At 36.7% G+C, this 12,842-nt stretch overlaps 1 protein-coding gene across 6 annotated transcripts in view; it reads right to left on the bottom strand.

Moving 5' to 3' along the window:
* Positions 1-12,842, bottom strand: part of LOC105838954 (putative phosphatidate phosphatase) — a 240,593-nt gene that overhangs the window by 153,832 nt on the left and 73,919 nt on the right. For 5 of the 6 annotated variants that reach the window (XM_036288455.1, XM_036288453.1, XM_036288454.1 and 2 more), the window contains exons 3-4: positions 1,749-1,853; positions 669-871 (exon numbers count right to left, since the gene is read on the bottom strand). In XM_036288455.1, coding sequence (XP_036144348.1) covers positions 669-871; positions 1,749-1,853 — 308 coding nt within the window. Of the gene's footprint in view, positions 1-668; positions 872-1,748; positions 1,854-3,793; positions 4,589-12,842 lie in introns of those variants that run through there. The other variant, XM_036288458.1, reaches the window with a different exon arrangement.

Below are 12,842 nucleotides of genomic sequence, written 5' to 3'. Positions count from 1 at the left end.
TTCGCGAGACGCCGCCGGCCGGAGAGCGAAGACGACAGAAGCGCGTGAGAGCTTGGCGAGTCAGCACCGAGTCGATCCCATTAGATTTTTGCGATTTGCTCGTTGCTTACGTATTTATGTACTTTTACTAATCAATAAATCTCACACTAATACGTAAACTTTAATTTTGGAAAAAGATTTCCAAATCTATAAAAGAAATACATACAAAATTTTATTAATGATGTGTACGAATGACTCTACATTATCGACGTCAATCAAGTTTGACTAGCAGTTTAGCATCCCCTTAAGATGATGGGAATATTTTCGCATTAGCCTTACTAAAAAAAATCACGTCACAAAATTACATAACGAAACTACGTAATAAATCACGTAATTAATGACGACCAAACACGTAACAAAATGTTTCAAATTATCTGATATTTAAAAATCATATTTTTTAAATTATGTAATTTTCTTTAAAATTGTGTAATTTTTCAAATCATATGATTTTCAAAAATTAGGTAACAATGTGAAACATTTTGTTACGTGTTTGGCTGACATTAATTACGTGATTTGTGTAATTTCGTGATGTAATTTTTTTCAGAAGAAAGCACTTTCCCTAGTAGCACAATTCATCAGCCTAACATTAGTCAACTGTTGGCCAATCAATGTGCTGCTCGGGTTCTTACCTAACTTCCTTTAATAGCTTTGCTGAGACTCCCGCTGCAGTACAGTGGAAATCCTCGATATATTTATGTTGATTGTCGGGCAGGCTGCAGTCAACATTAGGTATACAGAGTTTCATAAAATGCGGCCGTAATCGACCTATGCTGTATTTGGCAATGTCTGTAGTTAAAACGGTGCAAGCTGCACCAAAACCGAACACACCAACCTGTGAATGTTACAATGCTTTATAATTTACATTATTTTCATACATAGATATAAACTGATAAAAGATTAATTAACATTTAATACAATTATTGGTAATTATTGGCTCCTTTTAATATAATTATTGGTAATTATTTTAGCCTATTTGAAGGTGGAACCGGCTCCACCTTCAAATAGGTTGAAATTTTTCAGAATGACTTCTTATGCTTAGAGAGTAATGTAAATAACAATTTTAAGTCGAGAAAGTACAAGAAAAAAATTTATAAACAAAAAAAATTTTTAAATGCATTATTGTCTTTTTATTAATATGGAATGAAATTTATCTTTTCAGGGGTACACACGCACGCACGCACGCACGCACGCACGCACGCGGAGTGATGCAAGGGGGTTTTGCATCCTTTCCCGTATTCACCCCGTCGGTAAGAGTGCCCTGGATTAGAAGTGCGCAAAAGTACGGTGCGTACTTTGTTGAGAAATAATCATGTCAGTTAAGGTGTAATTTAACTTCAATAAAGTACGTACCGTACTTTTGTGCACTTCTAGCTAGGGTACTCCTACCGATGGGATGGGTGCGGGAGGTGAGCCGAAGGCGTATATAACATTTAATCTTCATTACTTAAGTGTAATTAGACAAGTAAAGGAACGTCAACTATCTTAAGATTTGGTACCTAATATTATTTTATATCTCAAATACATTTTTAAATTTTTATAAGCTGCACACCGAGCACAAGTCTTGAAACGCAATCATAAACTAAAGGTAAAAATAATAACACAAATTTATAATCAATTTAATAATAATGCTGTAAAAAACTTTGTGCGAACAATATGATAAATATTAATTTAAAAAATTTAACACAAATAACTTTTAAAATTTATCGAACCTTTTGATAAGCATTCCACAGCCATGAGGGTATGGTATAACCAAAAAGCACATTTGTCGTGTGTCCAGAGAAATGTCTTCCGTGCAGATACTCTCCTACAATCATCTAAAATCAAAGAACAAAATTAAGAAATTTAAATCAATTAGTGTGCACATGCGCATATTAGACGATCGAATATCATTTATAAGATTTTTGATTTATTACGTTTGCGACGTGCAAAATTTTCTCGTTGCAATATTTTTCTAACCCAGATACTACACGATATACATATATGATGATTATTTTAAACATTTATTTTTTTCCTTAAATTATATAAATATTAATTATAAATTATACAGGGTGTTAATAAACCTCCGCATAATATTCATATCATCATGTAGCTCACGAAAATCGAAGACAAAAAGCTCTCTAACGTTTTTCGATTCCATGCGTACAGTTCTTATAATTATTGTCAAAAAATTATGAAAAACGACCAACAAACGCATGGGTACAACGAAAGCGCAAGCGCGGTGATAGAAGTGGAAAACTATCAATGCACTATCAATAATTGTCGATAGTTTTAACTATCAAAAATTATCAATAGTATTTTTGCAACTATTGATAGTTTTTGATAGTTTGTTTTATTTTTTATCGCCATTATGTAATAACATTTTATAAGTGCTATTACAAAAACAAATTTTAATAATAACAGAAGCAGAAAAGCAGAATGTACACACAGAAAAAGGATTCGTTACCAAAGCTAAAATTTAGCCGTGACAGCTAAAATGTGTCTTTAAAATAAAAACAGCTAATGTCGTTTCTGGCGAAGCTAAATTTATTAGTTCTTAAAATTTAGCAGCTGTAGCAAAAAATATTTGTTGCTAGAATCAAATGTTGTTTAACTGAAATATTTTGATAAAATTTTTTAATTTTTATAATTTAAATATAATGCACTGGCACAAAAAAAAACGAGACAAAAGTTTTGACCGAATTTTTAGGCAATCTTCAAAGTGATACAACTTTGCGAAAAATCATCCAAATTACATGTACTTTTTTTAAATTAAAGGGCAAAGACTTTGAGAATCCCTAAGCAAAAGTTTGATTTGTTAAGTGTGAACTTTTTGTATGGCACGAAAACCAAACATGTTTTTTTTTAATTAAAAAAGTAAAGTTTGTTATCATTTTTCACAAGTTTTTCGTTAAATCTGGCTAATATTAATCCAGATTCTTAAAGTTTATTCTTTTCTAAGCAACTAAAAAAAAACGTTTTGATACAATGTATTTTGTTGATTGCACTCGAGTTGAAATTTGCACTACATTTTAGGGATTTTTAGCAAATTAATACGGTATTTTTTTAATATCATGAATTTTGAGTATCAATATGATATTGCACATTGATTTTATTCGTGTTTAACTCAATCATATCGCTGTCATCAAAATGACCCGATGTGCACCACGTGGAGAATGACGGTCGGATTTTGCACATCATGTGGCTCTGAAATTCATCGATGGAAATTTGTACTTACTGATCTGAATATAACAGATAGCTGATGTACCAATTTCACTAAAGTCAATAGAAGATCACATTCATCTATACTCATAAACCCACACATAAGCATACATATACACATACTCATACATAAGAAATAAAAATTCAAATTTTATTTAAAAAATCAGCCTTTTCAAAATCACATGATGAGCAAAATCCAACCGTCAATTTCCATGTGATGCACATCGGGTCACTTTGATGACGGCGGTATGATTTAGTTAAACACGAATAAAATCAATATGCGATATCATATTGATACTCAAAATTCATGATAATAAAAAAAAACGTATTTATTCACTAAAATACCCTAAAATGCAGTGGAAATTTCAAACTCGTGTGTAATCAACAAAAAACATCGTATCGACATGTATTTTTTTTAAATTGGTTAGAAAAGAATGATCTTTAAAAATCTGGATTAGTATTAGCAAGATTTTGACAAGAAACTTGTGAAAAATTGTAACGAGCCGTTCCTCCGCCGTCGTTAAGGCATAAAGATACGAGGCCGTTACCCTCCTACCTCGTGTAGTCCCCTCCGCTTATCTCTGTCTCCCCGCACATCTCCGCTCCTCTTGTCACCAAACGGGGGCTATAAAAGCCCTCTGCTGGTGATAAGAGAGCAGACCTCTCCGGTCTAGCGTACTGAGCCGACCGATCCATCTCAGCGTACTGAACTGAGACTCCTAGTGCACGCACTGAGTGCCGACTTAACCTAAAACCGGTTTCCTTGCTAGCGCGCACTGAGCGCTTCCTCGCGCCACGCAGTGAGTGGCAGACCACCGCCCCGCTCGTTATCCGGATCCCGGTAGGCGCACTGAGCTACCGATCCCGACCGCACACGGGGACCCCGCACTGAGGGGAAACCGCCGACGCGGAGAATCATCCACGCGGGATAATCCTCGACGATAACAACAGCTGATCGCCGTAGCTATCGAGCTGAGCTCCGCGCCGCACCGCGCAGTCGCGCACCGCCGCGACCAATCATAGCGCCGCATCGACCGACTCGGCGAATGGAAACGCCGTACCGCACCGCGCAGCCGCGACCGTAACGCTGCAGCCAATCCGGCTACCGCCGCAACCGATACGAGCGCCGCCTCGCACCGCAGCACCGAGATTATACCGCCACGAGCGCCATAGTCACCAAGATCGGCCGCTACCGCCGATCGACGTGCCGACCGACCGATACACGGGCCGTACGCCCACCGCAGCCAATCCGGCACCAAAACTCTCTGTGCACATGCGCGCCGCGACACACGTCGCCACAACAGATCGCCCGCGCCTCGCATAGCGAGATATTAGACATAAGTTGTACATAGTAGAATAGGGACTCTGTAAATATTAGTTAGGCCTAGAATATAATAAATCATAATTGTTAAATATATACCGCTTGCCTCCGTCATTCATTTAACCAGCCCGCCGCCCGAACCCTGAATTGCCCGCGGCTATCCGTAGCCAATAATATTCGAAAATTCACGGTTACAAAATGATAACAAACTTTTACTTTTTTCAATAAAAAAAAAGTTTGGTTTTTATACGATACAAAAGGTTCGCACTTAACAAATCAAATTTTCGTCTAAGGATTCTCAAAGTAGAGTCTTTGCCATTTAATTTAAAAAAAATACATGTAATTTGGATAATTTTTCGCAAAGTTGCATCACTTTGAAGATTGCTTAAAAATTCGGTCAAAATTTTTGTCTGTTTTTTTTTTTGCGCCAATGTATAATATACAATTTTTTGTAAACGCGTTATGTAACAATACACAAAATACATTTTATGAATATATTTTATATTATCGAAAACTATCGATAATTATCGATAGTTAGATATCAAACTATCAATAATTATCGTTAGTGATGACTATTGATAGTTCTCCATCTCTACGCAATGGAGAACAAGGCGATCGCCGCTGCGCGTAATGGCTCTCGCACATTAGACGCAATAAGCGACGAGCGATGAGCGATATCCAATGAGAGCTCTACATTTTTTAACATTTCATCGCCATGTTGGAAAAAGCAGAACTCTTATTGGATATCGCTCATCGCTCGTCGCTTATCGCGTCTAGTGTGCCAGAGCCATAAGAAGAGATATTGTCGTCGCCGCAAGTTGCTGCAGGTTAAACTTCGAAGAAAGACTTTATTTTGTACTCATTGATAAAGTAAGTAATAATCATTGATGTTAAAATTTATTGCAATTTATTCTTTATTTCGTTAATCATACTTGCACTTTACTTCGATAAGACAGTATTAGTTTATAAACTCAAAATCACTTTACTCGTTTGCATTCATAAATGATCATTGATTAACATTAGCATTCAAATTTATGCGTTCGTTTTTTCACGATTATTATACACTTTGACAAGTATCATTAAAAATTTTTCATATACTATTGGGTTGTCGGAAAAGTCATAACATATTTTTTGTTTTTTTAATGGGCATAGCGGAATAAGCAGGTGAAATCTGCCCCCGCACTAATCAAGCTCAAATTGATATCATTAGTTGGCACTCTTGAGATGTAAAACTTCCCCAAATATTAGTTACAAAATTGCATTTTTGGGGGAGTTATGGAGGGGGAAAGAAAAATAAAGAAAGTGGTTTTTTTCGAAAATGGTTGGACCGATTTTAATGAAAAAAATATATGTTGTAAACTTGATTTAGACAAGTTTGAGAAAATTTTAAATAATTTTTGTGGTAAAAAAAAACCCGATAAAAAAATTTTTGAATTTTTTATGAATTTTTTTGGGGGGTGATAGTTCTGAGATACCATTTTTATATTTTCACAAAAACATCTCTAGATCTTCTTTAACACATTTTTTTTTTAAATTAATCGGAGTGGTGGAACATGATTAAAAATAATAATTCACACCGCGCCGCCGTGCCGCGCCGCGCCGGCTGGGCGACCTGGCCGCGGCGCACGGCGATTGTTGTCATGTTGAACTTACATACTAGTTGCAGTGTTGCAATGTTTAGTTGCCAAGAAAAATTATAATATAATAATATAAAATATAATAACACATATAATATTTCCAGGACGTCTGCAATGGGAGCGTCCTAGATGCGCACAGTAATAAATGGACACAGCAGGCTGAGTGAAACGGACACAGACCAAATGCACACAGAACAAATGCGCACAGACTAAATGCGCACGGATCAGATGCATACGGAACAAATGCGCACGGACCAAATGCGCACAGACCAAACGGACACAGTAACCTACAAACTTATTACATGGGTTGCGACTTTTCGGGCATCTCTATCGACGGGGTAGGTGCGGGAGGAGGGCAAAGCCCCCACTTGCACCCCCCCCCCCCCTGCCGTGCGTGCGTGTGTGCGTGTGTGTGTGTGTGTGTAAAGCATTCTCTGCACCACATAGGTTTGCGACTGTGCGCATTTGGTCCGTGCGCATTTGGCCCGTGTGCATCTGGTCCGTGTGCATTTGGTCTGTGTCCGTTTCACTCAGCCTGCTGTGTCCGTTTATTACTGTGCGCATCTGGGACTCAGTCTCTGCAATTAGGCTATAAAACTTATCGTTTCGGCAGTTCATCACGAGGAGATTGCAGTACGTTTTTAAATTCCATATGTTCGGGGTGCTTTTTTAAAGTGGGTCTCCATAAAGTGAGTCTCCTCGCCTCTTACATTATTTATTATCGGGGTGCTTTTTTAATGTGAATTTTCTCGCCTCTCACATTATCTATCATCGAGGTGCTTTTTTAATGTGAGTCCATTCGCCAAAAAGATAATGTGAGAGGCAAAGGGACTCACATTAAAAAAGCACCCCGATGATAAATAATGTGAGAGGCGAGGGGACTCATTTTAAAAAAGCACCCCGATGATAGATAATGTGAGAGGCAAGAGGACTCACTTTAAAAAAGCACCCCGATAATAGATAATGTGAGAGGCGAGGGGAATTACTTTGAAAATGGACCTCGGTAATAGATAATGTAGGAGGCGAGGGGACTCACTTTAAAAAAGCACCCCGATAATAGATAATGTGAGAGGCAAGGGAACTCACATTAAAAAAGCACCTCGATGATAGATAATGTGAGAGGCGATTTCCTCGTGGTAAACTGCCGAAACGATAAGTTTTATAAACTAATTGCAGACGTCCTGGAAATATTATGTGTTATTATATTTTATATTATTATATTATAATTTTTCTTGGCAACTAAATATTGCAACACTGCAACTAGTATGTAAGTTCAACATGACAACAATCGCCGTGCGCCGCGGCCCGGTCGCCCAGCCGGCGCGGCGCGGCACGGCGGCGCGGTGTGAATTATTATTTTTAATCATGTTCCACCACTCCGATTAATTTAAAAAAAAAAATGTGTTAAAGAAGAAGATCTAAAGATGTTTTTGTGAAAATATAAATGTGGTATCTCAGAACTATCACCCCCAAAAAAATTCATAAAAAATTCAAAAATTTTTTTATTGGGTTTTTTTTTACCACAAAAATTACTTAAAATTTTCTTAAACTTGTCTAAATGATGTTTACAACATATATTTTTTTCATTAAAATCGGTCCGACCATTTTCGAAAAAAACCACTTTCTTTATTTTTTTTCCCCTCCATAACTCCCCCAAAAATGCAATTTTGTAATTAATATTTGGGGAAGTTTTACATCTCAAGGGTGCCAACTAATGATATCAATTTGAGCTCGATTAGTGCGGGGGCAGATTTCACCTGCTTATTCCGCTATGCCCTTTATCATTTATTTATATAAAGAACAAAGATCAATCAATGATGTATTGCCTGTTTTGTTCGATAACCTTTTGCCATCTTTTAGTAAGCTTCATAACTCCTCGTGCATAGAAGGACCTGTCTTTATTTGCGAAAAACTGAACAAGGTGCTGATTTATAGTCTTATCTGAATTAAATGTTATATCACGTAAGGAGTTTTGAAGAAAGCAAAATAAGTGGAAGTCTGTCGGCGCAAGATCAGACTAATTATGGTGGGTATGGCAATACATCCCATCCAAGCTCCAGTAATTTTTGATCACAAATGCTTATACGCGCCGTCAAATGAACTTCTTTAAGTTCATGAGGAACCCAAATATCGAACTTGCTTACGTATTCCAGCTTCTTAATGTGGTCGTGAACGCTTAAATGATGGATGTTCAATGTTTCTACAATCTCTCGTGTCGTGTAATGTTGGTTTGACTCGATCAATGCCTTTATTTTATCGTTATCAACCTTAGTAAGCCTTCCTGACCGAGCAGCGTCGTTGAGATCAAAATAACCAGTACGGAATTTCGTGAACCATCGTTGGCCCTGCGCTCTTGTAGAGCATTGTCACCGTAAACTTTACGCAACTTTTTACAAGCTTGACGCGCGTTCTTCCTTTTACGGAAGTAAAATAGTAAAATATGGCGAAAATACACAGTTTGGTCTTCCATCTTCAACTTGTCGTAAAATCTTCAAAACTTAACAAAATCGTTTAATTTTTTTTAGAATGAAGCTAGAACTGTCAACTGTCAAACGACATAGCAATAACATAGATGCAAATGACTCTGGTACTTGCACAAATAAACTAAAGCCATCTGTTGCAAAAATGCGTTATGACTTCCGACAACCCAATACAATAAAATGACAATGTACTTAAATTGTTTTTATGATACAAGAGTTAGCAACATTTCTAGCCGTAAAAATCAAATACGTATAAGTCACATTAATAAATTAAACTAAAATATTTGCCATTTAATATTACATACATTTACATACACAAAATAACAGTTCTGATAAGAAAAATAAAGGAATTATGTTGCCACACCAAAATTTTTTACACATTATTGACAATTGCATTGACAAAACGTAATTCATAAAATTAAGTAGAAATTTTCACGGATGCCGGACTTCACAATTTGTGAAATTTATTCCAACATGCAAAATTGCCAAAGCGAATAGGAAACAACTGTGATTGCTCACGAATTATTCGCTTTCATTTATTTAAAATTCAAGTATATTAATGAAATTAATGACATATTCTCTGGAAGCTGTTAAGTGGTCTGCAAGTATAAAAAATATGGCAAAAATATTACATATTTATCGCTAAAGTGGGAAAATTGTAAGAGAAAATCGGAAGCAGCAGATTTCTAACAAATTATTCGCTTTTATTGGTTTAAAACTCTGGTTTATCATTGAAAATACAATGGCGCATTTTCTGAAAGCTGTAACCCAATCAGCAGACAACGTTTATTAAATGTTTTTTAAACGTTTTTTTTTTATTAATTTTAAATTTATAGATTTTCTTTGCTAAACAAACATTTATTTTACATTTAAAATCTATTTGTTAAATAAACATTTTTAACATGTTTGTTTTATATTTATTTTATATTTATTTCATATTTAACTAATGCTTTTTTTCATGTTTGTTTAATATTTATTTTAGATTTAATTCACATTTATTTCACATTTATTACGAATTAAAAACGTAAATGTAAAAAACACTTGATCATATTTAATGTAATATAAATAGGAAATAAATATTAAAAATATGTTTTTTACAGTACTTTTACTTTTTATATAAATAACATTTTTTAAACTATATATATTTATATAAAAATAATTATATATACGTATACATTTATAAATACAAATAATAAATTTTGTAAAACAAATAGAGATAATAATCATTTATATTAAAACGTTTATATAAAATATCTATTTTTATATTTGATTAATATTAATTATAAATAAAAACCATTAAGAAATAAAACGTTTATATAAAAATTCTTTTCAAATATTTGATTAATATTAATTATACATCAAAACCATTAAAAAATAGAGTTTATTCCGGGCTTCCCAAACGGAATGCCGGGGTGTTTTGTGGAGTGTACCAAACCCTGTACATCATTTCCTCCTTCTACTCTGTTACATATTCTCCACATAGCACATGATATCATTAAAATATCCTGTACTCTGTGACGTGACAGCCGCAGGCTGCTGTCCGTCACAAGGCCCTGAGGGCCTTTACGCATTAACATCACGCGGGCCCTGCGTCCTCCCGCTCGGAAGCGGACGCAAAAGCGTATTATCTTGTACTTTTGTGTGTGTGACGTCCCACGCCAGGGATCATACTCTCTATTTTTTTTATTATAAGGGAAAAAGAGGAAAATCTTAATGAAAAAAGGGGAGATTTCTGATGAAATAAGGGGAATTTTAATTGATAAGAAACAATTATATATAACGTAATGTTATTCTTCTTTAATAAAAATAATCATTAAAAAAAACAAATTTTTTTAAACAAATTAAATTCTTTCTGTGTGATGTATGTATTATACATATACACGCACGCTCAGCTTAATATCTTATAAACTTATATAATATCTTACAAACTTACATAAATTAATAAAAGATCCAATGTTATCGCAGTAAAATAATTAGTACAATTGTTTTATTTTATCACATTTGGATATTGCTTATTTTTTACTACTAAATGGGTCACTGACATTCTCACTAGCTTTAAATTTTTTATTAACTGTATTCTCTCTCTTAATAGGTTGAGATTTCCGTTTTTGAACTTTTCCTCTTAATTTTTCAACTCTAACTCTTTGTTCTTTCTCTTTATTTCGAAGATTTTCTAAACTCCCTATTAATTCTTGTAAAACTATTTTATTTGTGACGGACTTAGCTAAATTTTTCAGTAATGTTTGCATTTGTTCGGATTCTTCGATAGTTTCTTTATACGCTTTCTCTTCAGATATTAACTTATAAGATTTTAAGGTTTTTATGCTTTTACATTTTCTAATATAGATAATTCCTTTTTTTTACTTTCTTCCTCGTCTGCTTCTTGTTTTTTCTTTTTTTCTGCATTTCTTTTCTGCTCATCTAAGTAAGCGTAATATGAACAACGTGCATTTCGTGCAAGTTTTAAAAGTTCATCTGTTATCGATACTTTGTAAGGCATAGAATTAAATCCTTTTAATTCATCAATTACTGAAAATCTGGCATTAAATGTATTTTCATTCATATTTATTTTGTCTTCTAAGCTAATAATATTTGGATGATGTTTCCCAAAAAGTTTTCACATCACACGATATGTGCAAGCGTAGCCTGCGACAACAAAATATAGACCAACATCTGTGATTGGTTAGTGTCAATAGGCGCGCTCAACAGAACATACTGTGGGTAGTCGAACATGATTGGCTTTTACTATTAAAGCAACAAATCAACGTCAAATTTTAATAAGACAATGGGCGAGTTCAACAGATGGAGCGGATTAGTGATTCTTTACTGCGATTGGTTTCTGCTTCTAAATCCAACGAAGAACTAAAGGCAAGAACCAATCATATCAGAGAATCACTGAGCGCTCACTAATCTGCTTCGTCTGCTGAACGCGCCCGTTAACTCATCAGTTGTTAAAATAAACGCAACTATTTACAAAATTTAAAACTTTAAGCCCGTTAAGACACTAAAACTTTATGTGCCATGTCAAAAATAGAGGAAATAGAGGAGGATTGTGGGATTTAGTGTAAAAAAGGGAACAGTAATGGAAAAAGAGGAAAAAGAGGAAAGAGTACGATCCCTGCCACGTGCTGTCCGTTCAATTAATTGTTAAGATTTTTGCGAGCGCTGTACCGCGGGTGCGGCAGAGATCGGTGGCTCTGAAGATCTCATTGTAATTTTTGGGCGTCTCGTCTCAACGGAGAACCTTCCCGGAGATCGCAGAGTGAATGGACATCGAGGGAGTAAAAGAAGACCCTTTCTAAGCGTGGGTCCGCAGGTAATGCCGCCCTTATCTTGCTTATCGTTTGTGCCATTTAAGAATTTCGATACTGCCGCCGAATCACGCTTTCAGGATCCAGCGACGGCGCGAAGCCGGCATCCCGACGGGGCGACTGCAGACCCGATATCGCAGGAAGTCCGGCGTAAGGATCGCGACAGCTTATGATCAGCCAACGCCCCGTCGAGGAAGAAGTAACGCCCTGGTAGCGGAGGATGCGCCCGGCAAGGAGAGAAGAGACGGCCGCGGAAGGAAGCGCCAAGACTCTCGTGCCCGGGGCCCATAATTATCGACCATCGTGCTTGGATCGATCAGCCGGCGACAGCGTGGGCACCGCGCTCTGCGCGAAAATCGATTTTCGCGAAATCAGCCAATAAGGGCCCGGAATGCCGGCGGCAAGATGGGGCGCGCCGCCGAGCGGCTCCCGCGAGATCCAGGATTCCTAACTCGTGCTGCGGACGTAATATCGAAAATACTGTGCGTGTGTTCCGAAGTCCCGAGCCAACGCCTTCTTCTTCTTATTATTATTCCCCAAATGGATATCCGACTCTGGTGAGAGTCACAGTACCATGGTTAGGTCGAAGACGAGCCAACGCCTGTAAGAGAGGACGCAGGAGCCGAGATCATCCCAACCCGGAGGAGGCGAACGAGAGAGAGGCGACGTGGTGAGATGAGCGTCACACTATTGTAAAGCCACCGATTTCGCGGATTGGGCGAGCCGCGGGGAAGTCACGTAATTATCGTAGTATTTTCCGGCGTACTGAGTGAAGCCACGAGCTCGCGGATTTATCGGAGCACCGTTGTCTGTGCCCGTCCGCGTGATTTCGCTCCGTGCTGTACATTTCGTATTA

This window comes from Monomorium pharaonis, chromosome 6 (assembly GCF_013373865.1).
Source record: "Monomorium pharaonis isolate MP-MQ-018 chromosome 6, ASM1337386v2, whole genome shotgun sequence".
NCBI classification, from domain to species: domain Eukaryota; kingdom Metazoa; phylum Arthropoda; class Insecta; order Hymenoptera; family Formicidae; genus Monomorium; species Monomorium pharaonis.
Note: the sequence above shows the minus strand (reverse complement) of the source record. Positions and strands in the feature narration are given on the sequence as shown.